Raw genomic sequence first — 25767 nt, forward strand, 5'->3', positions numbered from 1 at the left:
CTTCTCATCCAACAGATACACATGATGTATTCATAAAATATCTTACTAGTTTTAAAACTGTGCTATCTTAAACTAAGTGTTATGCTGTATGAAACAATACACACTTTATCAAACAATTTTGCTTAAACATCTGATTGCATATTGCACATGAAAAATGATTGCACTAATTAGTATAACAATTTACGGTAAAAAAGTGTACATGATTGAATCATGAAATATTGTTAAGTTATTTCAAACACAAACCTTAAGAGGTAAAATACAAAGCCCAAACAATTTTGTGATAAATTAACTTGTCATAACTGGAACTTATTACTAATCTTAATTATATGACATTAGCATGACAAAAGACTATTCAAACAAACCAACTGTGTGTTGGATATTAACATGTTGAACAAACCAAGCTTAAATGAACAAATAGAGAATTTGTAAGTTACATTATGTTGTTTTCAGAACATTAGCATAATGCAAGAATATAATAATTAAATGAAAGAAAGTTGCAGCAGTTTATAAACAGTTGAATTGCCCACACACTTCCCGCCACTGTACTCAACTTTTCCAGCATCCATTAAAATCAGACATAGATTTAACCCAGTGTTCATATACCACCAACACCTCTATAACCCATTACATGATTATTATTAATATTTAATGCACACTGTCTTGGCCTCTGTAAAGAACTCGGCTGAATGCTTGGCACTCTCCCTACCAATACCAGATTGTTTCATTCCACCAAACGGCATGTTCAAATCACGAACCATCCAACAGTTTACCCACACAGTTCCTACAAGGACCAAGTTTTATTTAAACATTTTTTTGGTTGTTTAATTACTTCAATTTAGCTAAAGTATTCAAAGTGATAATTTGCATTGTGTAGTCAAACAAAAGTTACGCCTATTATTATTTAAGTTAGGTATCTTACTATAATGACATATCTTCCACAAACAAATATATTTACCTGCTTCCAGTTTCTTAGATACTCTATGAGCCCTTGCAAGGTCACTAGTCCACACTGTTGCACATAATCCATACTTGACGGCATTTGATCTTTTCACTGCCTGCAATATAAATAGTAATAAAATATTTAATGGTTTACAATTTATGCTGTTCAATGCTCAATATTGAAACTATTGACAACAGATGTGTTCTTAAGCGAGACACTTAACTCACATTGTTTCAACCCAATGTTCTAATGGTTTGTATCGCAAATATAGGTTGGTATGTAACAAATTAAAACAAATGAAATATACACAAGCAGTATTTAAATGTCACCTCTTCCTCTGTGTTGAATGGCATAATACAAACAACGGGCCCAAATATTTCATCTTGAACACATCGTGAAGAATCATCAACACCAGTCACCACGGTAGGTTGAATGAAGAAACCACCTTTCACACGTTGTGGTAACCTAAGTTGTTCAACCCCGTCTCCACATTCAATCTTACCACCATCATCACGGGCAATGTTGATGTAATGTTTCACCTGCATGTTATATTGGTTAAGGATTGTATATATGAATTTTCCGCAAAAATCTAATGAATATTGGTAAAAAGCAGTTACATTCTTAGTCATCAAACTGAGGAATTGATTAATGTAAGCAATGCAAACTTGTTAGGCAACTTACAGAATGTATATAAAAAAACGGGTTTTATATTGAATATATGTGGCATACACACCCATACAGAATACAATATATACTGAGCATGAATTAATAAAACAAAAACTCCTTACTTTTTCCCAGTGTTGTTTACTAATCAGTGCACCAACATTGGTTGATTTATCATCAGGATCTCCAACTTTAAGAAGTTTTGTCCGCTCAACAAATTTTGCAACAAATTCCTCATAAATTGTTGAATCAACATATATTCGACTTGTACATAAACATATCTCTCCCTGTGTAATATTTTACAATACAATATTATTACACATATTAAATGTCAAAACAAGGCTATAACATCTGGTTAGACGGCTAAAATTTACATTGCCAGCACGGCAGCACCCTGGCAAAGTTGTAAGGGGCTAGATCACAATTGAAGGATATTATGCTGCAAGCTCAACGCTTATATTTTACCTGGTTAGCAAAGCTTGATCTTACACAGCATTGAACACAATCATCAAGATTTGCATCACCAAACACAAGGGCTGCGTTCTTTCCCCCCAATTCAAGGGAGACAGGTTTACAAAGTGGAGCAACCACTTCTGATATATGATGACCCACTGCGGTGCTACCAGTGAATGAAATTACTGAAACATCTTTGTGTTTTACGATCGCCTGAACAAATTAAATATATATGATGAAAGATTGCAATGTAGTAAACATTAACAGCAGTTTTATTCTTCACATTATAAGATTTAGCGCCACAGTTTTAAGCTTTATATAGCTTTTACCCTTCTGGAAATAAACAAACAAAGCTTTTAATCGTACTTGCCATATTAATCAAGGTTTCTATTGTTTGACAGTAACTGCATCATAACAAATTTATTTTAAAAGTTGTAAAACATGACCCCATGAGTTACTTTAACACCCACCTTCCCTGCAGTTGGTCCGTCCCCAAACACAATATTCACGACACCTGGAGGTAGTTCTGCTTGAGTGAACACCTCACACAACTTCCATGCAGTCACGCTTGTGAATTCTGATGGTTTAGCAACGCAGGTGTTGCCAAATGCAATGGCTGGTGCAATCTTCCAGGTTAATAAGTATAAAGGAAGGTTCCAGGGGCTGTTAAACAACAAGTACAAACATTAATTAAGGACACAATGGTAGAGTAAAAGTATACGGTTGCCTTTGTGAACTTTTAATTTTTTTACCAAAGAGACAAAGTCTGGCACAGAAATTGTTGTTCTTTAAAAACCCTATGCCAAAATATATAGACAAAACTATAAATAGTTTTCTTTGTTGAATAAAACTTGAAAGTAGCTACCTTATCAACCCAGCCACACCTACAGGCATCCTATGCACATAATTCAATGCATTGGTTGGGTTGGTGAGATGTGTACAATCGTCTGTTTCATGTAAGATGACAGAAGCAAAGAACCGGAAATTATAAATCGCTCGAGGAATATCAACGCTTGTTGCTAAGGTCACTGGTTTGCCCTGGAAAGAAATAGGATTAAACAATTCAGATCATATTAACTTACAAATTCAAAACACATTGTTTAAACAACACTTTAGTTTAAGTCAAGTAATGTCATGTGTAATTGGCCCTGAATCTCTGATAAAATAGATAAGTGATGACACATGATACGCATCATATGATCATGATACCTGATCTTGAGATTCAAGTTGAGCAAATTCATCCAACCTTGATTCCAAGATATCAGCGATTCTCCTCATAATGTTGCAACTGTGGGTAAGATCATGTTTATACAACTAATATTGGCTTGTGGTGGTAACAATATATATAAATGTTCAAGCGGTAATTTTAAATCTCATCTTAACACTACAGAATATATAACTTGTCGTTATAAGACAAGTGTTCGTTTTATACACATCGTTTATACCAGAAAGACTAATTTATTCCACGTACCGATCCTGTGGACTTGTATTCGACCAACCATGAAAGGCTTGCTTAGCGCTTTGTACGGCATCATCAACGTCTGATGTTTCACTTGATGGGACCTTAAACACGGAAGGTATAAGTGGATAATATATCTCAGGGGTTCTTAAACTTTTTGAAGCACGCCCCCCCAATGAAGATCTTAACAAATTTGCACCCCCCCTTTTTGTTAAATTATCACAGTGGTGTTCAATTAATTTCTGCCATGATCCACCACAGCCAAACCTGACATATTGGACATGCTTTAAACGGCGCCCCCTTGGTTGACTGTACCTGTATTATTGCGTAAAACACATTTTCGCGATCAACGCAAAAGTGAAATCAAATAACCGTTCCGTTTACGTTTGCGTCATAGTTTAGCCTTATATTTGCCATGTTTTTCTTAGCCAGGTAGACTGTTTGTTACGAAACAATAGGGATTCATTGCATCATAATAGCGAGTGTTTTGTCTGGCAATTAATTAAGACATAATAGCAATATAGACTTAAAGGTTTGCTATTTTAATTTAACTTTTGCGTGCGTCGTATTTAGGCCTTTTGAACACCACTGTAATAAGACATATAACACTTTATTTTATAGTTTTTCGCGTCCCCCTTCCAAGTGTTACACGCCCCTCTAGGGGGGCGCGCCCCCCAGTTTAAGAACCACTAATATATATTTGAGTTTCAACAATTGACAGGATTCGAACCAACAACCAAGTATTATTATAATAAATGATCAGATTGGACATCAGTCAACATTGGGTTAAAGCAATTAATGTCTTTCCAATGAAATAGTTTTGGGTCTTGAATCTGGTATCTTCCTGTAATAAAATACTACATAATACCTTTGCATTGATTAACCCAGTAGCTGGAGACAAGCTTTCGATAAACTTTCCAGATTTTGGTTCAACAAACACACCGTTGATGTAATTCTTTATTTCTTTTACGTCACACATTTTTATATCTGTTATTGGACAGTTCAAAGATGCAATATAATAGTGGAGATCTGTAGAAAGTGTGCTATAATGTATATTTTACACGACAGAGTTACATGTGTACAATTTACAACATACGAGATACTCTACATTAAAAACTAAGCAGCAATCGCTAATGTAAACAAACTGCACGCTAACCACGTGACTTATAACAAAACAAACAGTGTTATATGATATCTATAATTTTTAGTATTTTTCGGTAAATCCCCTATATATCTTTTTACGGAAAATTAACAAAAAACGGAAATTGAACTTTTTTTAATGCACGTTTATGGAATATTCAGTTTTGTATGCAAAATTATTTTTTTAGTATAAAGAAATGTTATGTATTTGTATAAAAATACGCTTTGTTCTACATTTTAAATATCAAAACAACAAACAAATATTTTAAACATATGTTTTTACTCTAGAGTGTATTTAATTTACATTTATGTTGAAAAATCAAAATGTGTTTATGTAAGTCACAAAAAATCACTTTCTAATAAAAAAAAATTCCGCAACTTTTTTCATATTTCCGAAAAAAATCCGTCACTTTTCTGGCGCTCGATTCGGAATATTTTGAAAACGCTTTGGTTTTGTTTCGACTGTGTTATAAAATATGTTTTCTTTCTGATGATTTAAATAGTAACTTTGTTGGCAATTGAAATGGGATCGCTCACATGCAACGAACAATGTCTAAGAAATCTTGCTCATAAAACACTGGAAGATCTATTAAAAATAAAGTTAAATACATCTGTTGCAAGATTACAAAAATTCGTTAATAACTTGAACTCCCAGGTAACTTCTTATCATATATTTGGTTCATTTGCTTTGTGCCCGTAGTGTTTTTGTAACTAGCTTTAAAAATAAAATATTGGCCTATTTTCCAAAAAAAATCTGGTATAAATATAAATACTTATGTACTTAATTTAAGTAAACTATTTTGATTAAATGTGCTGTACTTATAAAATCTGACACTTGTTATGCTGAGTCCTGAGCCTTATTTTTCACATTACTGTAACTATTTAAATATTTATTGAGTTACTTCTCCCCTCACTTTATAGAAACCTCATTCGGAATGTTCACTTAATTTCCAAAAACCTTTCTGTGAGATGAAGCTTTCTGAGGTTGTTGTGAATAATCAGAACATGGTTGGTTGTAGTTAGGCATGGTTGAATAACAAGTTGTTTGTAATCAATCCTGGAATATTAACTCAATAAATAGAGCAGAAATTGGCATGAAACCACATAAAAACAATTTTAAAGAAAACCTGTGCGAAAAAGTGTTGCAATAATATTCTCAATGCTAAAAAATCTTACCAATCTGGTAGGGTACTTCACCAAGGTGATCCTAGAATACAGATATTCTAGCGGCCATTTTCGATAACTTCTACTGGTGCCACCAACCTAAAATTTGGACACTGTACTAATTAGACCCCAGCGGTACCGATTCTGAAATCAAAAATTTAAAATTCAAAAAAATATTAATTATGAATATTAATATTCGTCATAAAAACATATTTATAGAATTTTCGCACGCACCAGCTTTGAATATGTTGTAGCGCTACTTAATAGCTACAAAATGAAACATTTTTTTCTTCAAAAAAATGGGGGCTTGGGTATGAAATATTAAAAAGTATGACCATAACTTGAATCATATAAATATCAAATTTTCAATTTTTTTTGCAAAAATGTAACTTACGCATACATCTATGTTGGTCACTAACAAATCATTCCCATTAAAAAAATAATTAATTTTAATTTTTTTTTAATTATGAATATTAATATTCGTCATAAAAACATATTTATAGAATTTTCGCACGCACCAGCTTGGAATATGTTATAGCGCTACGTAATAGCTACAAAATGAAACATTAATTTCTTCAAAAAAATGGGGGCTTGGGTTCAGAATACAGACAAGTATGAGTCAAATATCTCAAATCATATGAATATTAAATTTTCTAAAAATATTCGCGAAAATATAACTTACGCATACATCTATGTAGGTCACTAAGATGTCATTCCCATTAAAAAAATAATTAATTTTAATTTTTTTTTAATTATGAATATTAATATTCGTCATAAAAACATATTTATAGAATTTTCGCACGCACCAGCTTGGAATATGTTATAGCGCTACGTAATAGCTACAGAATGAAACATTAATTTCTTCAAAAAAATGGGGGCTTGGGTTCAGAATACAGACAAGTATGAGTCAAATATCTCAAATCATGTGAATATTAAATTTTCTAAAAATATTCGCGAAAATATAACTCACGCATACATCTGTGTAGGTCACTAACATATTTTTCCCATTAAAAAAATAATTAATTTTAATTTTTTTTAATTATGAATATTAATATTCGTCATAAAAACATATTTATAAAATTTTCGCACGAACCAGCTTCGAATATGTTATAGCGCTACGTATTAGCTACAAAATGAAACTTTCATTTCTTCAAAAAAATGGGGGCTTGGGTTCAGAATACAGACAAGTATGAGTCATAACTATAATTCCTTGTTCATATATTTTATTTGCACGAACGCAAAAATTATACATATAATAAAAAATAATATAATAAACAGTAAATACGTACATTCAAATGTGATGCTTTGAATTTAAATAAAGTCTTCGACTGCCGCACCATTTACTTTATCCTATCCGTACGTAAGTATAGAAACATCGAGAATTTAATTTATTTGTTTCAATTAATACAGAAGGTTTTTTGTTCTTGAAGCCTCTAAGATTAGGGTTTATTCTTTAATACGATGCAGAATTAATAGAAGTACGATGCAGAATTAATAGAAGAGTAAAATGTGGGGAATAGTGACCAAAGATTTAGTGATCTCCTCGTTGTCTGTTCGTTGATCATCGTCGGATACATGTAGAATATAACTGAAAACACATAGTTAGGCAGTAAACAAATTATTCAGAACAATTGATACAAAACCATTTAACGCCGATACGTTTAGCCTCACTAGGTATTTCCTCAGCAACGCAGTCAAAATGGAGCCATGTCTTGCACTTAGAACAACAACAACAACATGTTATTGCAAAACAAATGTTTAGTTACAAAAACAACTTTTGTTTTTTAAGTTTGAATAAAAAAAAGTCAATAAACGGTAAAGTGACATAAGTTATACGAATATTCTTCACAATATTTGACACCCATCCCCGCACCCAGTTAAGGAAATTAATGTTTTACTTTTTAGTTATTTAGTGGAACTATTAGATTTCCGATTTTAATTTGAAACAAGATGGTATTACTATGCTTTTATGACGTATGTTAATAGCCATATTGAAAAATCTTTGGGTGTTTTGGTGAATAAAACTTGTATAAAAAGAACCGTGGTGCAGTACATAAACTTTTCCGCATTTATTTATTTTTGTGAATGACATGTACGTTGATTTATGCGCGTATAATTTTAGCGTTCGTGCAAATAAAATATATGAACAAGGAATTATAGTTATGACTCATACTTGTCTGTATTCTGAACCCAAGCCCCCATTTTTTTGAAGAAATTAAAGCTTCATTGTTTAGTAGGTATTACGTAGCGCTATAACATATTCCAAGCTGGTGCGTGCGAAAATTCTATTAATATGTTTTTATGACAAATATTAATATTCATAATTAAAAAAAAATTAAAATTAATTATTTTTTTAATGGGAATAATATGTTAGTGACCTACATAGATATGTGCGTAAGTTATATTTTCGCAAAAAAATCGAAAATTTGATATTTATATGATTTGAGTTATGACCATACTTGTTTGTATTCTGAACCCAAGCCCCCATTTTTTTGAAGAAATTAATGTTTCATTTTGTAGCTATTACGTAGCGCTATAACATATTCCAAGATGGTGCGTGCGAAAATTCTATAAATATGTTTTTATGACGAATATTAATATTCATAATTAAAAAAAAATTAAAATTAATTATTTTTTTAATGGGAAAAATATGTTAGTGACCTACACAGATGTATGCGTGAGTTATATTTTCGCGAATATTTTTAGAAAATTTAATATTCATATGATTTGAGATATTTGACTCATACTTGTCTGTATTCTGAACCCAAGCCCCCATTTTTTTGAAAAAATTAATGTTTCATTTTGTAGCTATTACGTAGCGCTATAACATATTCCAAGCTGGTGCGTGCGAAAATTCTATAAATATGTTTTTATGACGAATATTAATATTCATAATTAAAAAAAAATTAAAATTAATTATTTTTTTAATGGGAATGGTATGTTAGTGACCAACATAGATGTATGCGGAAGTTATATTTTTGCAAAAAAAATTGAAAATTTAATATTTATATGATTCAAGTTATGGTCATACTTTTTAATATTTCATACCCAAGCCCCCATTTTTTTGAAGAAAAAAATGTTTCATTTTGTAGCTATTAAGTAGCGCTACAACATATTTAAAGCTGGTGCGTGCGAAAAATTTATAAATATGTTTTTATGACGAATATTAATATTCATAATTAATATTTTTTCGAATTTTTAATTTTTGATTTCAGAATCGGTACCGCTGGGGTCTAGTTAGTACAGTGTCCGAATTTTAGGTTGGTGGCATCGATAGAAGGTATCGAAAATGGCCGCTAGAATATCTGTATTCTAGGATCACCTTGGTGGGTACTTCAGCACAAGCACATATCGCTAGCATGGGCCATGTGACTGCCCTACATATTACCCAGTTTAATTTGACTTGTTCGCCAGCACAATGTCACAGTGGCAAGAGAGATACTGAGATCAAGGCTTAAAAAAATACCAATTTTCAAACATGGTAACTCATAAACTGGTACTAGGTGTGTGAAACAAAGCACCCATGTTAAAAAACTGTCATTGCCCCGCCACACAAACATATATAAGTTACATCTATTCAACATGTTTATACACAGGACCTTCACCTCCACCCCCCTTATATTCTTCATCAGTTCTGTGTTTATCTTCATCAATATTTAGATGTTGAAGGTTTGTTTCGAATACCTGGTTCATCTAAAAGAATTAATATTCTTAAGGTAGGTGCTCAACACAAAATTAAACAGAAAATATAATTGACTGCATACAACAAAGTTGCCTGTGGATATATAAGAATAGGGAAAGTGGTCTCTTTTTGTTAAACAAGAAAGCTATTTCTTTTTGGCTTCCTGGAGCGTTCTATATACCTTTTTGATGACTCACATTTCAGGCAGTAAACAATGTGTTTGTTTTAAATGAGTTTAAAGATTGGATTTCAAAAAACATCTATATAATTGTTTTACTGAAGGCTATATGCTTTAAGATTAAGGTGTTGCAGGCCATTACAGGCTGTATACACTAAGCCGATTATGTATCATTTAAGCTCCCTATTTATTATTCATGGAAGTGTTAACAGCATAGATGCCCAACATTGCTATGGGTGCATGTGAAACTACTGAAGTAGTGATAGCACAATGATCAACTTGTTGTACAATAATACAGTTACAACTAGAAAATAAAACCATAAACACCTATTTTTTGTGACAAACATACACTGAGAAGAATCTTTTGAACTTGAGTATCCGGACTTTCAAAATTCTAGGCGCATATAGTAACCTACCAGTCATGTTTTCAAAATAAACCATATTTTTAATTGCAGGAAAAGCTTGAATGTGGTTTGTTGTTAAGTGATGAAAACCCGCACGATGTTGCGAACCTTTTCACTTTGTTTTTACGCCAAATACCAGACCAGTTGATACCGAAACAATTTCATTCAATTATTTTACAAGTGATGCACGCCATGCAGGATGACAACCAAATAAAGGTAACAAATAAAATATGGATAATAGAAGTGTTAACCTGTCACGTTTATAAAATATAAGTATAAAATATGTAATTGTTAACTATGTGTGTAATAGTTTTTTCCATCCCAGGCAATTCAATGTCTATGTTTGTTACTTCCACGTCCCAACTTAGAAACCCTTCTCTATGTCTCGCATTTATTCCAATATGTTGCAGAGCATGGAAACAAAAATAAGTAAGTTGAACGAATAGCTTACAACTTTTAAATTGAATATTTTTAACCAAGGTGTACAAAACAACCATTTTTTCTAACTACTTTTCCAGATTTTTCGTGACACATTAAATATATATATATAATATATATGATACGATAATGATTCAACTGTTATTTAACTATAACATCATAATAAAAGCATTGTTGTGTCAATTTTATAAAATGAATTGTTACATATTTTATAGGATGTCTATTGATTGTCTAGCAACAATGCTAGCACCGAACATCGTTCAGTTTGAAGTAAATTCAAGAAATATTCGAAATATTTCAACGATTCAAACACAGTTTGCCCGTCTGTTGTTGCTCCATTCGTTACAATGCGGTATGTTAATAATATATATATATTGCGCTTATTTTGCAAAACGTACATTGTGACAATGTGTTATTGGTCTCATATGATATATATATATATATATATTGATATGTTATTTATTAATATGGCTCTATCTGGACATCGTTTCACCTGCTGGTAATACTGATTACTGATTCCTGTAGTTACAATTCCTGTTTAGTTTTACTTTTATTAGTAAATGGTGTTATTCTTTGCAGATTACTATTAACAAGAATTACTAAGATAGACTTTATTTACATTATTTTATTGTAAATGTATCATTTGTTGTTTGTTACAGATGACTGCTTTCTGTGAACCTTATCACTGTAGTGAAGACCACTAAAGCAGTTTTTAATTTTTGTTCAATAATTTTTAATAAAATTAATATGTATTAGCTGTATTTAAATATTTCAGTTGATTTGGCAAGTTCTTGGATGGAAAATATTTGTGCTGAGTCATGTCGTTGTGTGGTAGTGGATTGTGACAATGCTAATTTAACAATTTCTATGAGCAAAGCTGATAAACGAAGACGAAGTTTTGCAGGTATAAGTGTTATTGAATATTGTGATGTTATAGCACGTGTCAAACTTTGGGAGGCATAAGAATTTTCTGCACTGGATTAATCAGTAAACATAACACCAATAAGTTAGATTTGTTTTATAAGAATGCGAGTCTAACAACCCCCTATATTCAAAAGTTTAGCAATAGGCAGTTTGTACTTTGTTTGATTTTAAAAACCCCGTTCTTCTAACTATGCCATTCAAATAAATATTACTTTCACTATGTTCTTTAAAATTGTTATTAATTTGTTTTATTTCATCATAATATATTAACCACAGATCGTATGTTGCACAGTATGTGTGGGAAGTTGTTGAAATCTCATGGAGAATCAACAAATACGACTCAAACATGTAAGTTACATTGATTATATTCTATATGGGTGAGGTCCATGTTCTTAGATATAGGTTAGATTTGCTACCACATAGCATGTAAGTTTACAGTAATAACGCACTGAGTAATATAAGTTAAGAGCATATGACACAAATTTTTATAAAAACAGGGGTGGTGGGAGGCAGTGATAAATGAACACGCAATCCTGTGAAACTAATTTTGTCTTATAGATAATAATGCCATTTGTAATAAGTAGAAATTCCATGGTTTGCCTGCCTATTCAACAACCCCATTTCTTCATTAATTTTCAGCGGATACACCAAGCGTAAAAACCCATCGTAAGAAGAGAAATGCTGATGTTGATTCACCTCATGTTGTTCATCCAATGAAACGGTTGGTTGGTGTTGTATTGTGATGTCATTATTATAATTATGTGATGTCATCATATATTAATGTGGTTAACGCAATATACTTTGGATCTACAAGTTTGTATAGATACCCAACAGCGAACTAGAGTTATTTTAGGCTGAAAAGCCGAGCTTATGGCTATTTCCTAACCCCAACACTATTCCTATAACACATCATGATATCATTACCATTGTAAATAATGCTTTATGTTTACAGGAGGAGTTTACAAGGATCTGCATTAAATACACCAGAGTCATTATCGTATGCTAAGGAAATGCCAAGGAATATTCAAAACAAACCATTTCATTTTGCAGGTTTGTCAACTGTCTTGTATTTGGGGAAAATGTTAAATATTTAATGTGTTTCCTTGAATTTGGATCGTGCTAATCAATTAATCAATTCAACTAATTAGTTAAATCTTGTATAACCTATTTATCTGATTATTACAGTCAAAAATACTAAAGTGTCGATCAAATACAACTCAACTTATATAAACTTCCGTGAAAAGTGCTGCATCCAATTCAGGGTTATTGTTATTGTTTTATTCACATTATGCAAAAACCCTGTCAAAGTACAGTCTTGTCGACAAAATACAACTTACCTTGTTTAAACAGTTGTGAAAAGTTCAGCAACCCATTCAGAATGCTGTTTTCTTGATACTTCATAAAGAGCAATATTCTTTAATCTCTGTTATATGTACTGCAGGCTTTAAAACTGAAAATACTTTTTTTCTCCAATTTACTTTAGATGAATCTGGAATACCGAAAATAAATTTCACACAAGACCAATCACTTCCATGTTCTTCAATGAAATCAGAAAGGTAGAATATTATATTTATACTCAATTAACAAAAATTGCAGTAATTGGTGAACTCAGGCTTAAACCAAAGGTCCTGTGGTGTACCTTGCTATAGGGCTTCGCCCATGTGAATGAAATGGTCATCGTGTAAGGATAGCTGTTTGAAATACCTTGCTTAGTTGCCCTAAGAATAACCTATTATGTGAAAAAGCCAAAATTATGTTATGTGAAAAAGCTAAGCCAAACCATTATGTAAAGCCTTAAATTAAGGCCAGATTTTTCCCATTACCCAAACACGTCTCTGTCCTATCCACTACAGTGTTCACAACAGTTATATTGCTTTCGAGTGATGTTTAAGTGACCAGTGTGACTTTATCCTATCCACTACAGTATATACATCCCCCAGGCACGACTCGGGCAGCACAACCTGTTTCCGCATCCATAAGTTGAAGCCTCGCAAGAAGTGTGAACGAAGGAGCACAAGATGTCAACCTGATCTTATTGTGAGTTATCCTGTGAGGCAAGGTTTGGAGCAAGAAGAGAAGACTGGAAGAAGATTGGCATCTCATAAAGACCAGCATTCATCTGCACGTATGTAACCTTTGTTTGTATCTTGGTTATTAAAATATTTATTTTCAGGGAGCGCTGATGTAGTTTCAGTTTTTCATTAATATTCATGTTTTTTTATAAGATTTAAATCAGACGGAGAAACAAGAATATAGTATCTTTTATATTGTGTTTATGTTTCTTAACAGATTTGACGGTGGAGAAAAGTAAACAAAGTTCTTTGTTTGGGAAATTAAAATCTCCGTTTCTTTCCCCGGGGATTAGGAGGAGATATAAAGGTTAGTCCTCATGCTCACTGTCGAGTTATAACATGGGTAACTTTTTATATCAGACACACATCGGATGCTTACTGATGAATTATAACACATAGTTGTTTATTTATTCACTAGACAGACAAACATGGTTTGTTAACCTTATATTGTTTCTTTTCCAGTTGCAAGGAAACGTAATCACCATGCGAGTGCAGACACACTCGATACAAACATTTCAGATGAATCATTAGTTCCACAAGGTAATTGTTCAGCATGTATACAATTTTGTGTTTTAAGCATTGGGCTGATAAAAAAAAATTATAGAAATTACTTTGTTTCTTTTATCATTGAACATCAGGTGAACCTACTTACAATTCAACAGAAAACACAAGAAATGAAGTTTCATTGTTTGATTTAAGTATAAACACTCTTATATCTATGAACAAGCCATCTGAATATGAAAACACACAAGCTTCTTGTTCACATAGTGAAGATTTCAACAGCTCGCAACAAGTTGATGACATTCCCAACAACATTCAACAAGTTGATGATGTTCCCAACAACATTCAACAAGTTGATGATGTTCCCAACCACATTCAACAAGTTGATGATGTTCCCAACCACATTCAACAAGTTAATGATGTTTCTAACAACATTCAACAACAAGTTGACGATGTTCCTAACAACATTCAACAAGTTGATGACATTCCCACCAACATTCAACAAGTTGAAGATGTTCCCAACAACATTCAACAAGTTGAAGATGTTCCCAACAACATTCAACAAGTTGATGATGTTTCTAACAACATTCAACAACAAGTTAATGACATTCCCAACAACATTCAACAAGATGATGAAAATCTCGATACATCCCAACATGAAGATGATGTCAACATTCCATTACATGTTTCTGCTCTTGGAACTTCAAATGTTCATAAGGCAACAGTTAATAATAATGACTTGAATGCATCTGAGACAGACTCTTGCATACTTAAAACACTATGTGCGAATGTTAGCACATCTGATGTGGATTCCGATCTTCAACAATGTCAGATGTTGTTGAATGAAATAATTGATTCAGTTGTTGTTAAAAATGTGAAGAAAGTTGTGAAGAGACCTCGTACACCTCTCACAAGATCTAAAGTGATCTCACGTAGAAGTGGTCAAGTGTTGCTACAGCGTTGCTCCATTCCACGAAACGGAAATCCTAACAATCCACACAGAGTGAAACGTTTGGTCTCACCAGCAAAGCCGCTTGCAATGTTATCAAACAAAACAAATCCATTTAAATTATCACAAGCGATGAGTAACCGATGTTTATCAGTCTTACCAAGCAAAATACCAATCTCCCATTTTCGTCCTAAGGAATATGAGACTCCTGCGTTCGTCAAACTTCGTTCATCATCTCGTAGAATACGAACAAAAGACGTCAGAGAAAATTTACACAAATCTGTAAAGAATTACGAAAATCACCAACGAAATAATCGAAACAGCATTCGCCAACTTGAAGAAAGCGGGCATGTGAATGCAGCAATTCAACATTTTAATCAACTCTCAGAGTATAAACAGAAGTTGCCACCGTTGCCTTATAAAACCATCGACGAAGCCTTAAAGTCGCAAGGGAACTTTCCTAAACCGAAACTAACCGAAGTGAAGAACATAATCACCAAACACAAATCGAAAAGTTTAAACAGTTTAATATCTTGCTCTCCTGAATGTAGCAACCCATTGTGTGGAAAGCCTCAAGATAAAACTCTTAATCGTCATATAAAACTTGACTATTTAGATTTCTCGCCAGTGAAAAAGGCAACACCCCAGCAACCACGATCTCGCCAGCCAATCAAGCCAATACATAGTCTAAACTTTTCATAATCACTAAAACTGTGTTTTTTATCTTCTTGCGCTTAAATCATGAGTCTACCAATCAACCTTTATAATGTAGTTTTTTTTAAAAACGAATGTCTTATTTATTATGCTGAAAATAGATGTTAATTAACTAACGACAAAATCTATATAACTTGTATGTTATATTCGCTGCAACAGGCACAGTGTGTTACAAAAAATTACGCTAATTAATACGGGCTTTACCTTCGTTATCTCTATATAGCTGGTGAAACAAATAGATTCATGTTAATACAAATTCATGACACGTTTATGAACAACTTTAACGATACTGCTGCAACCGGAAGTAAGTGTATAAACAACCCAGTAGTCACTGATAAGCTGTCCAAATTGTTAGTCGCACAAAAAATGGCCCATTGCCTGACGTTATGTTATAGTGGTTATCACATCTGTAACTGCATGGTATAGTTTAATGCAAACTTGCATCTTAACTAACTCCATTTCCCAATTTGGATGTTTCCTTTTAGATCTTCCCACGCAGGCTTGAATCCTGTCAGTGACGTTCTTTTAGTTTTTGTGATAAATGATGATCCTCCTCGGAAGAGTTACAAAATTAATTCATTAGGAAACAGTAGTCGTCGTAGCCGAGTGGTTAAGGCGACAGACTAGTTTGAATCCTGTCGGCGACGTTCTTTTTCTAATTTTTGTAGAAGGTAAATGATGATCGAACTCGGAACGGTTACGAAATTAATTCTTTGATAAGAGCGTAGTCGTCGTGGCCGAGTGGTTAAGGCGACATACTTGAAATCTGTTGGGCTCTGCGAGCACAAGTTCGTCCCCTGTCGGCGACGTTCTTTTCTTAATTTTTGTGGATGGTAAATGATGATCTTACTTGGAACGGTTTCGAAATTAATTCTTTGATAAAACCGTAGTCGTAGCGGCCGAGTGGTTAAGGCGTCAGACTAAAAGTCTGTTGGGCTCTGCCCGCACAGGTTCGAATCCTCTCGGCGACGTTCTTTTTCTAATTTCTGAGATAAATGATGATCTTACTCGGAACGGTTACGAAATCAATTCTTTGATGAAACCGTAGTCGTCGTGGCCGAGTGGTTAAGGCGACAGACTAGAAATCTGTTGGGCTCTGCCCGCACAGGTTCGAATCCTGTCGACGACGTTCTTTTTCTAATTTTTGTTGACGGTAAATGATGATCTTACTCGGAACGGTTACGAAATTAATTCCTTGATAAGACCGTAGTCGTCGTGGCCGAGTGGTTTAGGCGACAGATTAGAAATCTGTTGTGCTCTGCCCGCACAGGTTCGAATCCTGTCGGCGACGTTCTTTTCTTAATTTTTGAGATAAATGATGATCTTACTCGGAACGGTTACGAAATTAATTCTTTATTGAAACCGTAGTCGTCGTGGCCGAGTGGTTAAGGCGACAGACTCGAAATCTGTTGGGCTCTGCCCGCACAGGTTCGAATCCTGTCGGCGACGTTCTTTTCTTAATTTTTGTAGATGGTAAATGATGATCTTACTCGGATCGGTTACGAAATTATTACTTTGATGAACCCGTAGTCGTCGTGGCCGAGTGGTTAAGGCGACAGACTAGAAATCTGTTGGGCTCTGCCCGCACAGGTTCGAATCCTGTCGGCGACGTTCTTTTCTTAATTTTTGTAGATGATAAATGATGATCTTACTCGGAACGGTTACGAAATTAATTCTTTAATGAAACCGTAGTCGTCGTGGCCGAGTGGTTAAGGCGACAGACTAGAAATCTGTTGGGCTCTGCCCGCACAGGTTCGAATCCTGTCGGCGACGTTTTTTTTCTAATTTTTGAGATAAATAAAGATCTTACTCGGAAAGGTTACGAAAGTAATTCTTTGATGAAATCATAGTCGTCGTGGCCGAGTGGTTAAGGCGACAGACTAGAAATCTGTTGGGCTCTGCCCGCACAGGTTCGAATCCTGTCGGCGACGTTCTTTTCTTAATTTTTGAGATAAATGATGATCTTACTCGGAACGGTTACGAAATTAATTCCTTGATAAGACCGTAGTCGTCGTGGCCGAGTGGTTAAGGCGACAGACTAGAAATCTGTTTGGCTCTGCCCGCACAGGTTCGAATCCTGTCGGCCCTGTCGGCGACGTTCTTTTCTTAATTTTTGAAATAAATGATGATCTTACTCGGAACGGTTACGAAATTAATTCTTTATTGAAACCGTAGTCGTCGTGGCCGAGTGGTTAAGGCGACAGACTCGAAATCTGTTGGGCTTTCGAGTCTGGTTACGAAATTAACTGCCCGCACAGGTTCGAATCCTGTCGGCGACGTTCTTTTTCTAATTTTTGTTGACGGTAAATGATGATCTTACTCCGAACGGTTACGAAATTAATTCCTTGATAAGACCGTAGTCGTCGTGGCCGAGTGGTTAAGGCGACAGACTAGAAATCTGTTGGGCTCTGCCCGCACAGGTTCGAATCCTGTCGGCGACGTTCTTTTTCTAATTTTTGTTGACGGTAAATGATGATCTTACTCGGAACGGTTACGAAATTAATTCCTTGGTAAGACCGTAGTCGTCGTGGCCGAGTGGTTAAGGCGACAGACTAGAAATCTGTTGGGCTCTGCCCGCACAGGTTCGAATCCTGTCGGCGACGTTCTTTTTCTAATTTTTGTTGACGGTAAATGATGATCTTACTCGGGACGGTTACGAAATTAATTCCTTGATAAGACCGTTGTCGTCGTGGCCGAGTGGTTAAGGCGACAGACTAGAAATCTGTTGGGCTCTGCCCGCACAGGTTCGAATCCTGTCGGCGACGTTCTTTCTCTAATTTTTGAGATAAATGATGATCTTACTCGGAACGGTTACGAAATTATTTCTTTGATGAAACCGTAGTCGTCGTGGCCGAGTGGTTAAGGCGACAGACTTGAAATCTGTTGGGCTCTGCCCGCACATGTTCGAATCCTGTCGGCGACGTTCTTTTTCTAATTTTTGTTGACGGTAAATGATGATCTTACTCGGAACGGTTACGAAATTAATTCCTTGATAAGACCGTAGTCGTCGTGGCCGAGTGGTTAAGGCGACAGACTAGAAATCTGTTGGGCTCTGCCCGCACAGGTTCGAATCCTGTCGGCGACGTTTTTTTTCTAATTTTTGAGATAAATAAAGATCTTACTCGGAAAGGTTACGAAAGTAATTCTTTGATGAAGCCGTAGTCGTCGTGGCAGAGTGGTTAAGGCGACAGACTAGAAATCTGTTGGGCTCTGCCCGAATAGGTTCGAATCCTGTCGGCGACGTTCTTTTCTTAATTTTTGTAGATGATAAATGATGATCTTACTCGGAACGGTTACGAAATTATTTGTTTGATGAAGCCGTAGTCGTCGTGGCCGAGTGGTTAAGGCGACAGACTAGAAATCTGTTGGGCTCTGCCCGCACAGGTTCGAATCCTGTCGGCGACGTTCTTTTCTTAATTTTTGTAGATGATAAATGATAATCTTACTCGGAACGGTTACGAAATTATTTCTTTGATGAAGCCGTAGTCGTCGTGGCCGAGTGGTTAAGGCGACGGACTTGAAATCTGTTGGGCTCTGCCCGCACAGGTTCGAATCCTGTCGGCGACGTTTTTTTTCTAATTTTTGAGATAAATAAAGATCTTACTCGGAACGGTTACGAAATTAATTCTTTAATGAAACCGTAGTCGTCGTGGCCGAGTGGTTAAGGCGACAGACTAGAAATCTGTTGGGCTCTGCCCGCACAGGTTCGAATCCTGTCGGCGACGTTTTTTTTCTAATTTTTGAGATAAATGATGATCTTACTCGGAACGGTTACGAAATTAATCCTTTAATGAAACCGTAGTCGTCGTGGCCGAGTGGTTAAGGCGACAGACTAGAAATCTGTTGGGCTCTGCCCGCACAGGTTCGAATCCTGTCGGCGACGTTCTTTTCTTAATTTTTGTAGATGGTAAATGATGATCTTACTCGGAACTATTACGAAATTAATTCTTTGATGAAGCCGTAGTCGTCGTGGCCGAGTGGTAAAGGCGACAGACTAGAAATCTGTTAGGCTTTGCCCGCACAGGTCCGAATCCCGTCGGCGACGTTCTCTTCTTAATTTTTGAGATAAATAATGATCTTACTTGGAACGTTTACGAAATTATTTCTTTGATGAAGTCGTGGCCGAGTGGTTAAGGCGACAGACTAGAATCTGTTGGGCTCTGCCCGCACAGGTTCGAATCCTGTCGGCGACGTTGTTTTCTTAATTTTTGAGATAAATGATGATCTTACTCGGAACGGTTACGAAATTATTTCTTTGATGAAGCCGTAGTCGTCGTGGCCGAGTGGTTAAGGCGACAGACTTGAAATCTGTTGGGCTCTGCCCGCACAGGTTCGAATCCTGTCGGCGACGTTCTTTTTCTAATTTTTGTTGACGGTAAATGATGATCTTACTCGGAAGGGTTACGAAATTAATTCCTTGATAAGACCGTAGTCGTCGTGGCCGAGTGGTTAAGGCGACAGACTAGAAATCTGTTGGGCTCTGCCCGCACAGGTTCGAATCCTGTCGGCGACGTTCTTTTCTTAATTTTTGTAGATGGAAAATGATGATCTTACTCGGAACGGTTACGTAGTCGTGGCCGAGTGGTTAAGGCGACAGACTAGAAATCTGTTGGGCTCTGCCCGCACAGGTTCGAATCCTGTCGGCGACGTTTTTTTTCTAATTTTTGAGATAAATAAAGATCTTACTCGGAACGGCTCTGCCCGCACAGGTTCGAATCCTGTCGGCGACGTTCTTTTCTTAATTTTTGTAGATGGAAAATGATGATCTTACTCGGAACGGTTACGTCGTCGTGGCCGAGTGGTTAAGGCGACAGACTAGAAATCTGTTGGGCTCTGCCCGCACACGTTCGAATCCTGTCGGCGACGTTTTTTTTCTAATTTTTGAGATAAATAAAGATCTTACTCGGAACGGTTACGAAATTAATTCTTTAATGAAACCGTAGTCATCGTGGCCGAGTGGTTAAGGCGACAGACTAGAAATCTGTTGGGATCTGCCCGAATAGGTTCGAATCCTGATGTCGGCGACGTTCTTTTCTTAATTTTTGTAGATGATAAATGATGATCTTACTCGGAACGGTTACGAAATTATTTCTTTGATGAAGCCGTAGTCGTCGTGGCCGAGTGGTTAAGGCGACAGACTCGAAATCTGTTGGGCTCTGCCCGCACAGGTTCGAATCCTGTCGGCGACGTTCTTTTCTTAATTTTTGTAGATGGTAAATGATGATCTTACTCGGAACGGTTACGAAATTATTTCTTTGATGAAGCCGTAGTCGTCGTGGCCGAGTGGTTAAGGCGACAGACTAGAAATCTGTTGGGCTCTGCCCGCACAGGTTCGAATCCTGTCGGCGACGTTCTTTTCTTAATTTTTGTAGATGATAAATGATGATCTTACTCGGAACGGTTACGAAATTAATTCTTTATTGAAACCGTAGTCATCGTGGCCGAGTGGTTAAGGCGACAGACTCGAAATCTGTTGGGCTCTGCCCGCACAGGTTCGAATCCTGTCGGCGACGTTCTTTTCTTAATTTTTGTAGATGGTAAATGATGATCTTACTCGGATCGGTTACGAAATTATTACTTTGATGAAGCCGTAGTCGTCGTGGCCGAGTGGTTAAGGCGACAGACTAGAAATCTGTTGGGCTCTGCCCGCACAGGTTCGAATCCTGTCGGCGACGTTCTTTTCTAAATTTTTGTAGATGATAAATGATGATCTTACTCGGAACGGTTACGAAATTAATTCTTTAATGAAACCGTAGTCGTCGTGGCCGAGTGGTTAAGGCGACAGACTAGAAATCTGTTGGGCTCTGCCCGCACAGGTTCGAATCCTGTCGGCGACGTTTTTTTTCTAATTTTTGAGATAAATAAAGATCTTACTCGGAAAGGTTACGAAAGTAATTCTTTGATGAAATCATAGTCGTCGTGGCCGAGTGGTTAAGGCGACAGACTAGAAATCTGTTGGGCTCTGCCCGCACAGGTTCGAATCCTGTCGGCGACGTTCTTTTCTTAATTTTTGAGATAAATGATGATCTTACTCGGAACGGTTACGAAATTAATTCCTTGATAAGACCGTAGTCGTCGTGGCCGAGTGGTTAAGGCGACAGACTAGAAATCTGTTTGGCTCTGCCCGCACAGGTTCGAATCCTGTCGGCCCTATCGGCGACGTTCTTTTCTTAATTTTTGAAATAAATGATGATCTTACTCGGAACGGTTACGAAATTAATTCTTTATTGAAACCGTAGTCGTCGTGGCCGAGTGGTTAAGGCGACAGACTCGAAATCTGTTGGGCTTTCGAGTCTGGTTACGAAATTAACTGCCCGCACAGGTTCGAATCCTGTCGGCGACGTTCTTTTTCTAATTTTTGTTGACGGTAAATGATGATCTTACTCCGAACGGTTACGAAATTAATTCCTTGATAAGACCGTAGTCGTCGTGGCCGAGTGGTTAAGGCGACAGACTAGAAATCTGTTGGGCTCTGCCCGCACAGGTTCGAATCCTGTCGGCGACGATCTTTTTCTAATTTTTGTTGACGGTAAATGATGATCTTACTCGGAACGGTTACGAAATTAATTCCTTGGTAAGACCGTAGTCGTCGTGGCCGAGTGGTTAAGGCGACAGACTAGAAATCTGTTGGGCTCTGCCCGCACAGGTTCGAATCCTGTCGGCGACGTTCTTTTTCTAATTTTTGTTGACGGTAAATGATGATCTTACTCGGGACGGTTACGAAATTAATTCCTTGATAAGACCGTTGTCGTCGTGGCCGAGTGGTTAAGGCGACAGACTAGAAATCTGTTGGGCTCTGCCCGCACAGGTTCGAATCCTGTCGGCGACGTTCTTTCTCTAATTTTTGAGATAAATGATGATCTTACTCGGAACGGTTACGAAATTATTTCTTTGATGAAACCGTAGTCGTCGTGGCCGAGTGGTTAAGGCGACAGACTTGAAATCTGTTGGGCTCTGCCCGCACATGTTCGAATCCTGTCGGCGACGTTCTTTTTCTAATTTTTGTTGACGTTAAATGATGATCTTACTCGGAACGGTTACGAAACTAATTCCTTGATAAGACCGTAGTCGTCGTGGCCGAGTGGTTAAGGCGACAGCCTAGAAATCTGTTGGGCTCTGCCCGCACAGGTTCGAATCCTGTCGGCGACGTTTTTTTTCTAATTTTTGAGATAAATAAAGATCTTACTCGGAAAGGTTACGAAAGTAATTCTTTGTAGAGGCCGTAGTCGTCGTGGCAGAGTGGTTAAGGCGACAGACTAGAAATCTGTTGGGCTCTGCCCGAATAGGTTCGAATCCTGTCGGCGACGTTCTTTTCTTAATTTTTGTAGATGATAAATGATGATCTTACTCGGAACGGTTACGAAATTATTTCTTTGATGAAGCCGTAGTCGTCGTGGCCGAGTGGTTAAGGCGACAGACTAGAAATCTGTTGGGCTCTGCCCGCACAGGTTCGAATCCTGTCGGCGACGTTCTTTTCTTAATTTTTGTAGATGATAAATGATAATCTTACTCGGAACGGTTACGAAATTATTTCTTTGATGAAGCCGTAGTCGTCGTGGCCGAGTGGTTAAGGCGACAGACTTGAAATCTGTTGGGCTCTGCCCGCACAGGTTCGAATCTTGTCGGCGACGTTTTTTTTCTAATTTTTGAGATAAATAAAGATCTTACTCGGAACGGTTACGAAATTAATTCTTTAATGAAACCGTAGTCGTCGTGGCCGAGTGGTTAAGGCGACAGACTAGAAATCTGTTGGGCTCTGCCCGCACAGGTTCGAATCCTGTCGGCGACGTTTTTTTTCTAATTTTTGAGATAAATGATGATCTTACTCGGAACGGTTACGAAATTAATCCTTTAATGAAACCGTAGTCGTCGTGGCCGAGTGGTTAAGGCGACAGACTAGAAATCTGTTGGGCTCTGCCCGCACAGGTTCGAATCCTGTCGGCGACGTTCTTTTCTTAATTTTTGTAGATGGTAAATGATGATCTTACTCGGAACTATTACGAAATTAATTCTTTGATGAAGCCGTAGTCGACCGTAGTCGTCGTGGCCGAGTGGTTAAGGCGACAGACTAGAAATCTTTTGGGCTCTGCCCGCACAGGTTCGAATCCTGTCGGCGACGTTCTTTTCTTAATTTTTGTAGATGGTAAATGATGATCTTACTCGGAACGGTTACGAAATTATTTCTTTGATGAAGCCGTAGTCGTCGTGGCCGAGTGGTTAAGGCGACAGACTAGAAATCTGTTGGGCTCTGCCCGCACAGGTTCGAATCCTGTCGGCGACGTTCTTTTCTTAATTTTTGTAGATGATAAATGATGATCTTACTCGGAACGGTTACGAAATTATTTCTTTGATGAAGCCGTAGTCGTCGTGGCCGAGTGGTTAAGGCGACAGACTAGAAATCTGTTGGGCTCTGCCCGCACAGGTTCGAATCCTGTCGGCGACGTTCTTTTCTTAATTTTTGTAGATGGAAAATGATGATCTTACTCGGAACGGTTACGAAATTATTTCTTTGATGAAGCCGTAGTCGTCGTGGCCGAGTGGTTAAGGCGACAGACTAGAAATCTGTTGGGCTCTGCCCGCACAGGTTCGAATCCTGTCGGCGACGTCCTTTTCTTAATTTTTGAGATAAATGATGATCTTACTCGGAACGGTTACGAAATTATTTCTTTGCTGAAGCCGTAGTCATCGTGGCCGAGTGGTTAAGGCGACAGACTAGAATCTGTTGGGCTCTGCCCGCACAGGTTCGAATCCTCTCGGCGACGTTCTTTTCTTAATTTTTGAGATAAATGATGATCTTTCTCGGAACGGTTACGAAATTAATTCCTTGATAAGACCGTAGTCGTCGTGGCCGTGTGGTTAAGGCGACAGACTAGAAATCTGTTGGGCTCTGCCCGCACAGGTTCGAATCCTGTCGGCGACGTTCTTTTCTTAATTTTTGAGATAAATGATGATCTTACTCGGAACGGTTACGAAATTAATTCCTTGATAAGACCGTAGTCGTCGTGGCCGAGTGGTTAAGGCGACAGACTAGAAATCTGTTTGGCTCTGCCCGCACAGGTTCGAATCCTGTCGGCCCTGTCGGCGACGTTCTTTTCTTAATTTTTGAAATAAATGATGATCTTACTCGGAACGGTTACGAAATTAATTTTTTATTGAAACCGTAGTCGTCGTGGCCGAGTGGTTAAGGCGACAGACTCGAAATCTGTTGGGCTCTGCCCGCACAGGTTCGAATCCTGTCGGCGACGTTCTTTTTCTAATTTTTGTTGACGGTAAATGATGATCTTACTCGGAACGGTTACGAAATTAATTCCTTGATAAGACCGTAGTCGTCGTGGCCGAGTGGTTAAGGCGACAGACTAGAAATCTGTTGGGCTCTGCCCGCACAGGTTCGAATCCTGTCGGCGACGTTCTTTTCTTAATTTTTGTAGATGGTAAATGATGATCTTACTCGGAACGGTTACGAAATTATTTCTTTGATGAAGCCGTAGTCGTCGTGGCCGAGTGGTTAAGGCGACAGACTAGAAATCTGTTGGGCTCTGCCCGCACAGGTTCGAATCCTGTCGGCGACGTTCTTTTCTCAATTTTTGTAGATGATAAATGATGATCTTACTCGGAACGGTTACGAAATTATTTCTTTGATGAAGCCGTAGTCGTCGTGGACGAGTGGTTAAGGCGACAGACTAGAAATCTGTTGGGCTCTGCCCGCACAGGTTCGAATCCTATCGGCGACGTTCTTTTCTTAATTTTTGTAGATGGTAAATGATGATCTTACTCGGAACGGTTACGAAATTATTTCTTTTATGAAGCCGTAGTCGTCGTGGCCGAGTGGTTAAGGCGACAGACTAGAAATCTGTTGGGCTCTGCCCGAATAGGTTCGAATCCTGTCGGCGACGTTCTTTTCTTAATTTTTGTAGATGATAAATGATGATCTTACTCGGAACGGTTACGAAATTATTTCTTTGATGAAGCCGTAGTCGTCGTGGCCGAGTGGTTAAGGCGACAGACTAGAAATCTGTTGGGCTCTGCCCGCACAGGTTCGAATCCTGTCGGCGACGTTCTTTTCTTAATTTTTGTAGATGGTAAATG

At 37.2% G+C, this 25767-nt stretch overlaps 2 protein-coding genes and 54 non-coding genes across 57 annotated transcripts; 55 read left to right on the top strand and 1 right to left on the bottom strand.

Annotated features, from left to right (window-relative positions):
- Positions 1-91: 91 nt before the first annotated feature.
- On the bottom strand, positions 92-4614 carry LOC149730160 (2-aminomuconic semialdehyde dehydrogenase-like). Its single transcript, XM_089886696.1, has 10 exons — positions 4384-4614; positions 3528-3619; positions 3266-3344; positions 2922-3094; positions 2527-2719; positions 2069-2269; positions 1729-1890; positions 1270-1479; positions 956-1055; positions 92-781 (listed from the first exon to the last, which is right to left on the bottom strand). The coding sequence occupies exons 1-10, from the start codon at positions 4492-4494 to the stop codon at positions 639-641; spliced, it is 1464 nt and encodes a 487-aa protein (XP_089742822.1). The 5' UTR covers positions 4495-4614; the 3' UTR covers positions 92-638.
- Positions 4615-5074: 460 nt separating this feature from the next.
- LOC149730161 (uncharacterized) lies at positions 5075-15959 on the top strand. Of its 2 annotated transcripts, none has more exons than XM_089886679.1 (15): positions 5075-5310; positions 5577-5663; positions 9416-9535; positions 10135-10299; positions 10409-10512; positions 10737-10873; positions 11297-11425; positions 11722-11793; positions 12085-12166; positions 12398-12495; positions 12929-13001; positions 13386-13570; positions 13735-13824; positions 13980-14057; positions 14156-15959. In XM_089886679.1, exons 1-15 carry the CDS (start codon positions 5179-5181, stop codon positions 15667-15669), a joined length of 3066 nt encoding a protein of 1021 aa, XP_089742805.1. In that variant the 5' UTR covers positions 5075-5178; the 3' UTR covers positions 15670-15959. The 2 variants fall into 2 exon arrangements, with proteins under 2 accessions (XP_089742805.1, XP_089742806.1); XM_089886680.1 differs by having other exon boundaries at positions 14180-15959.
- A 769-nt stretch (positions 15960-16728) lies between these two features.
- Trnas-aga (transfer RNA serine (anticodon AGA)) lies at positions 16729-16810 on the top strand. The gene has a single exon. It is a non-coding gene; the product is annotated as a tRNA-Ser (tRNA).
- An 80-nt stretch (positions 16811-16890) lies between these two features.
- Trnas-aga (transfer RNA serine (anticodon AGA)) lies at positions 16891-16972 on the top strand. The gene has a single exon. It is a non-coding gene; the product is annotated as a tRNA-Ser (tRNA).
- A 76-nt stretch (positions 16973-17048) lies between these two features.
- Positions 17049-17130, top strand: Trnas-cga (transfer RNA serine (anticodon CGA)). Its single transcript has one exon. It is a non-coding gene; the product is annotated as a tRNA-Ser (tRNA).
- Positions 17131-17210: 80 nt separating this feature from the next.
- On the top strand, positions 17211-17292 carry Trnas-aga (transfer RNA serine (anticodon AGA)). The gene has a single exon. It is a non-coding gene; the product is annotated as a tRNA-Ser (tRNA).
- An 80-nt stretch (positions 17293-17372) lies between these two features.
- Trnas-aga (transfer RNA serine (anticodon AGA)) lies at positions 17373-17454 on the top strand. Its single transcript has one exon. It is a non-coding gene; the product is annotated as a tRNA-Ser (tRNA).
- A 76-nt stretch (positions 17455-17530) lies between these two features.
- Trnas-aga (transfer RNA serine (anticodon AGA)) lies at positions 17531-17612 on the top strand. The gene has a single exon. It is a non-coding gene; the product is annotated as a tRNA-Ser (tRNA).
- Positions 17613-17688: 76 nt separating this feature from the next.
- Positions 17689-17779, top strand: Trnas-aga (transfer RNA serine (anticodon AGA)). The gene has a single exon. It is a non-coding gene; the product is annotated as a tRNA-Ser (tRNA).
- A 76-nt stretch (positions 17780-17855) lies between these two features.
- Trnas-cga (transfer RNA serine (anticodon CGA)) lies at positions 17856-17960 on the top strand. The gene has a single exon. It is a non-coding gene; the product is annotated as a tRNA-Ser (tRNA).
- An 80-nt stretch (positions 17961-18040) lies between these two features.
- Positions 18041-18122, top strand: Trnas-aga (transfer RNA serine (anticodon AGA)). Its single transcript has one exon. It is a non-coding gene; the product is annotated as a tRNA-Ser (tRNA).
- Positions 18123-18202: 80 nt separating this feature from the next.
- On the top strand, positions 18203-18284 carry Trnas-aga (transfer RNA serine (anticodon AGA)). The gene has a single exon. It is a non-coding gene; the product is annotated as a tRNA-Ser (tRNA).
- An 80-nt stretch (positions 18285-18364) lies between these two features.
- Positions 18365-18446, top strand: Trnas-aga (transfer RNA serine (anticodon AGA)). The gene has a single exon. It is a non-coding gene; the product is annotated as a tRNA-Ser (tRNA).
- Positions 18447-18522: 76 nt separating this feature from the next.
- On the top strand, positions 18523-18604 carry Trnas-uga (transfer RNA serine (anticodon UGA)). The gene has a single exon. It is a non-coding gene; the product is annotated as a tRNA-Ser (tRNA).
- Positions 18605-18684: 80 nt separating this feature from the next.
- Trnas-aga (transfer RNA serine (anticodon AGA)) lies at positions 18685-18766 on the top strand. The gene has a single exon. It is a non-coding gene; the product is annotated as a tRNA-Ser (tRNA).
- A 76-nt stretch (positions 18767-18842) lies between these two features.
- On the top strand, positions 18843-18924 carry Trnas-aga (transfer RNA serine (anticodon AGA)). The gene has a single exon. It is a non-coding gene; the product is annotated as a tRNA-Ser (tRNA).
- Positions 18925-19004: 80 nt separating this feature from the next.
- Trnas-aga (transfer RNA serine (anticodon AGA)) lies at positions 19005-19086 on the top strand. The gene has a single exon. It is a non-coding gene; the product is annotated as a tRNA-Ser (tRNA).
- An 80-nt stretch (positions 19087-19166) lies between these two features.
- Positions 19167-19248, top strand: Trnas-uga (transfer RNA serine (anticodon UGA)). The gene has a single exon. It is a non-coding gene; the product is annotated as a tRNA-Ser (tRNA).
- Positions 19249-19324: 76 nt separating this feature from the next.
- Positions 19325-19406, top strand: Trnas-aga (transfer RNA serine (anticodon AGA)). The gene has a single exon. It is a non-coding gene; the product is annotated as a tRNA-Ser (tRNA).
- Positions 19407-19482: 76 nt separating this feature from the next.
- Positions 19483-19564, top strand: Trnas-aga (transfer RNA serine (anticodon AGA)). The gene has a single exon. It is a non-coding gene; the product is annotated as a tRNA-Ser (tRNA).
- An 80-nt stretch (positions 19565-19644) lies between these two features.
- Trnas-aga (transfer RNA serine (anticodon AGA)) lies at positions 19645-19726 on the top strand. Its single transcript has one exon. It is a non-coding gene; the product is annotated as a tRNA-Ser (tRNA).
- A 224-nt stretch (positions 19727-19950) lies between these two features.
- Trnas-uga (transfer RNA serine (anticodon UGA)) lies at positions 19951-20032 on the top strand. Its single transcript has one exon. It is a non-coding gene; the product is annotated as a tRNA-Ser (tRNA).
- Positions 20033-20112: 80 nt separating this feature from the next.
- On the top strand, positions 20113-20194 carry Trnas-aga (transfer RNA serine (anticodon AGA)). The gene has a single exon. It is a non-coding gene; the product is annotated as a tRNA-Ser (tRNA).
- A 54-nt stretch (positions 20195-20248) lies between these two features.
- Trnas-aga (transfer RNA serine (anticodon AGA)) lies at positions 20249-20330 on the top strand. The gene has a single exon. It is a non-coding gene; the product is annotated as a tRNA-Ser (tRNA).
- A 135-nt stretch (positions 20331-20465) lies between these two features.
- On the top strand, positions 20466-20547 carry Trnas-aga (transfer RNA serine (anticodon AGA)). The gene has a single exon. It is a non-coding gene; the product is annotated as a tRNA-Ser (tRNA).
- Positions 20548-20623: 76 nt separating this feature from the next.
- On the top strand, positions 20624-20708 carry Trnas-aga (transfer RNA serine (anticodon AGA)). The gene has a single exon. It is a non-coding gene; the product is annotated as a tRNA-Ser (tRNA).
- Positions 20709-20788: 80 nt separating this feature from the next.
- Positions 20789-20870, top strand: Trnas-cga (transfer RNA serine (anticodon CGA)). Its single transcript has one exon. It is a non-coding gene; the product is annotated as a tRNA-Ser (tRNA).
- Positions 20871-20950: 80 nt separating this feature from the next.
- Trnas-aga (transfer RNA serine (anticodon AGA)) lies at positions 20951-21032 on the top strand. The gene has a single exon. It is a non-coding gene; the product is annotated as a tRNA-Ser (tRNA).
- Positions 21033-21112: 80 nt separating this feature from the next.
- Trnas-cga (transfer RNA serine (anticodon CGA)) lies at positions 21113-21194 on the top strand. Its single transcript has one exon. It is a non-coding gene; the product is annotated as a tRNA-Ser (tRNA).
- An 80-nt stretch (positions 21195-21274) lies between these two features.
- On the top strand, positions 21275-21356 carry Trnas-aga (transfer RNA serine (anticodon AGA)). The gene has a single exon. It is a non-coding gene; the product is annotated as a tRNA-Ser (tRNA).
- Positions 21357-21436: 80 nt separating this feature from the next.
- Positions 21437-21518, top strand: Trnas-aga (transfer RNA serine (anticodon AGA)). The gene has a single exon. It is a non-coding gene; the product is annotated as a tRNA-Ser (tRNA).
- A 76-nt stretch (positions 21519-21594) lies between these two features.
- On the top strand, positions 21595-21676 carry Trnas-aga (transfer RNA serine (anticodon AGA)). The gene has a single exon. It is a non-coding gene; the product is annotated as a tRNA-Ser (tRNA).
- Positions 21677-21752: 76 nt separating this feature from the next.
- Trnas-aga (transfer RNA serine (anticodon AGA)) lies at positions 21753-21843 on the top strand. Its single transcript has one exon. It is a non-coding gene; the product is annotated as a tRNA-Ser (tRNA).
- A 76-nt stretch (positions 21844-21919) lies between these two features.
- Positions 21920-22024, top strand: Trnas-cga (transfer RNA serine (anticodon CGA)). Its single transcript has one exon. It is a non-coding gene; the product is annotated as a tRNA-Ser (tRNA).
- An 80-nt stretch (positions 22025-22104) lies between these two features.
- Positions 22105-22186, top strand: Trnas-aga (transfer RNA serine (anticodon AGA)). Its single transcript has one exon. It is a non-coding gene; the product is annotated as a tRNA-Ser (tRNA).
- Positions 22187-22266: 80 nt separating this feature from the next.
- On the top strand, positions 22267-22348 carry Trnas-aga (transfer RNA serine (anticodon AGA)). The gene has a single exon. It is a non-coding gene; the product is annotated as a tRNA-Ser (tRNA).
- Positions 22349-22428: 80 nt separating this feature from the next.
- Trnas-aga (transfer RNA serine (anticodon AGA)) lies at positions 22429-22510 on the top strand. Its single transcript has one exon. It is a non-coding gene; the product is annotated as a tRNA-Ser (tRNA).
- A 76-nt stretch (positions 22511-22586) lies between these two features.
- Positions 22587-22668, top strand: Trnas-uga (transfer RNA serine (anticodon UGA)). Its single transcript has one exon. It is a non-coding gene; the product is annotated as a tRNA-Ser (tRNA).
- Positions 22669-22748: 80 nt separating this feature from the next.
- Trnas-aga (transfer RNA serine (anticodon AGA)) lies at positions 22749-22830 on the top strand. Its single transcript has one exon. It is a non-coding gene; the product is annotated as a tRNA-Ser (tRNA).
- Positions 22831-22906: 76 nt separating this feature from the next.
- Positions 22907-22988, top strand: Trnas-aga (transfer RNA serine (anticodon AGA)). Its single transcript has one exon. It is a non-coding gene; the product is annotated as a tRNA-Ser (tRNA).
- An 80-nt stretch (positions 22989-23068) lies between these two features.
- Trnas-aga (transfer RNA serine (anticodon AGA)) lies at positions 23069-23150 on the top strand. Its single transcript has one exon. It is a non-coding gene; the product is annotated as a tRNA-Ser (tRNA).
- Positions 23151-23230: 80 nt separating this feature from the next.
- On the top strand, positions 23231-23312 carry Trnas-uga (transfer RNA serine (anticodon UGA)). The gene has a single exon. It is a non-coding gene; the product is annotated as a tRNA-Ser (tRNA).
- Positions 23313-23388: 76 nt separating this feature from the next.
- On the top strand, positions 23389-23470 carry Trnas-aga (transfer RNA serine (anticodon AGA)). The gene has a single exon. It is a non-coding gene; the product is annotated as a tRNA-Ser (tRNA).
- A 76-nt stretch (positions 23471-23546) lies between these two features.
- Trnas-aga (transfer RNA serine (anticodon AGA)) lies at positions 23547-23628 on the top strand. The gene has a single exon. It is a non-coding gene; the product is annotated as a tRNA-Ser (tRNA).
- Positions 23629-23718: 90 nt separating this feature from the next.
- On the top strand, positions 23719-23800 carry Trnas-aga (transfer RNA serine (anticodon AGA)). Its single transcript has one exon. It is a non-coding gene; the product is annotated as a tRNA-Ser (tRNA).
- An 80-nt stretch (positions 23801-23880) lies between these two features.
- Trnas-aga (transfer RNA serine (anticodon AGA)) lies at positions 23881-23962 on the top strand. Its single transcript has one exon. It is a non-coding gene; the product is annotated as a tRNA-Ser (tRNA).
- Positions 23963-24042: 80 nt separating this feature from the next.
- On the top strand, positions 24043-24124 carry Trnas-aga (transfer RNA serine (anticodon AGA)). The gene has a single exon. It is a non-coding gene; the product is annotated as a tRNA-Ser (tRNA).
- Positions 24125-24204: 80 nt separating this feature from the next.
- Trnas-aga (transfer RNA serine (anticodon AGA)) lies at positions 24205-24286 on the top strand. Its single transcript has one exon. It is a non-coding gene; the product is annotated as a tRNA-Ser (tRNA).
- Positions 24287-24519: 233 nt separating this feature from the next.
- Trnas-aga (transfer RNA serine (anticodon AGA)) lies at positions 24520-24601 on the top strand. Its single transcript has one exon. It is a non-coding gene; the product is annotated as a tRNA-Ser (tRNA).
- A 76-nt stretch (positions 24602-24677) lies between these two features.
- Trnas-aga (transfer RNA serine (anticodon AGA)) lies at positions 24678-24768 on the top strand. The gene has a single exon. It is a non-coding gene; the product is annotated as a tRNA-Ser (tRNA).
- A 76-nt stretch (positions 24769-24844) lies between these two features.
- Trnas-cga (transfer RNA serine (anticodon CGA)) lies at positions 24845-24926 on the top strand. Its single transcript has one exon. It is a non-coding gene; the product is annotated as a tRNA-Ser (tRNA).
- An 80-nt stretch (positions 24927-25006) lies between these two features.
- Positions 25007-25088, top strand: Trnas-aga (transfer RNA serine (anticodon AGA)). Its single transcript has one exon. It is a non-coding gene; the product is annotated as a tRNA-Ser (tRNA).
- An 80-nt stretch (positions 25089-25168) lies between these two features.
- Trnas-aga (transfer RNA serine (anticodon AGA)) lies at positions 25169-25250 on the top strand. The gene has a single exon. It is a non-coding gene; the product is annotated as a tRNA-Ser (tRNA).
- Positions 25251-25330: 80 nt separating this feature from the next.
- Trnas-aga (transfer RNA serine (anticodon AGA)) lies at positions 25331-25412 on the top strand. Its single transcript has one exon. It is a non-coding gene; the product is annotated as a tRNA-Ser (tRNA).
- An 80-nt stretch (positions 25413-25492) lies between these two features.
- Trnas-aga (transfer RNA serine (anticodon AGA)) lies at positions 25493-25574 on the top strand. The gene has a single exon. It is a non-coding gene; the product is annotated as a tRNA-Ser (tRNA).
- Positions 25575-25654: 80 nt separating this feature from the next.
- On the top strand, positions 25655-25736 carry Trnas-aga (transfer RNA serine (anticodon AGA)). Its single transcript has one exon. It is a non-coding gene; the product is annotated as a tRNA-Ser (tRNA).
- Positions 25737-25767: the final 31 nt, after the last annotated feature.

Source organism: Ciona robusta, chromosome 10, assembly GCF_009617815.1.
Source record: "Ciona robusta chromosome 10, ASM961781v2".
Lineage (NCBI taxonomy): Eukaryota > Metazoa > Chordata > Ascidiacea > Phlebobranchia > Cionidae > Ciona > Ciona robusta.

Excerpts from the sequence above, each read along its gene's own strand:
- LOC149730160 (XM_089886696.1), bottom strand. The coding sequence starts at position 4,494 with ATGTGTGACGTAAAAGAAATAAAGAATTACATCAACGGTGTGTTTGTT. Across the intron at positions 3,095-3,265 it reads AACTTGAATCTCAAGATCAG|GGCAAACCAGTGACCTTAGC; the intron begins GTATCATGATCA and ends ATTTCTTTCCAG. Across the intron at positions 1,891-2,068 it reads GATCAAGCTTTGCTAACCAG|GGAGAGATATGTTTATGTAC; the intron begins GTAAAATATAAG and ends AATATTACACAG.
- LOC149730161 (XM_089886679.1), top strand. The coding sequence starts at position 5,179 with ATGGGATCGCTCACATGCAACGAACAATGTCTAAGAAATCTTGCTCAT. Across the intron at positions 10,874-11,296 it reads GCTCCATTCGTTACAATGCG|TTGATTTGGCAAGTTCTTGG; the intron begins GTATGTTAATAA and ends TAAATATTTCAG. Across the intron at positions 13,002-13,385 it reads TCTTCAATGAAATCAGAAAG|GCACGACTCGGGCAGCACAA; the intron begins GTAGAATATTAT and ends TACATCCCCCAG.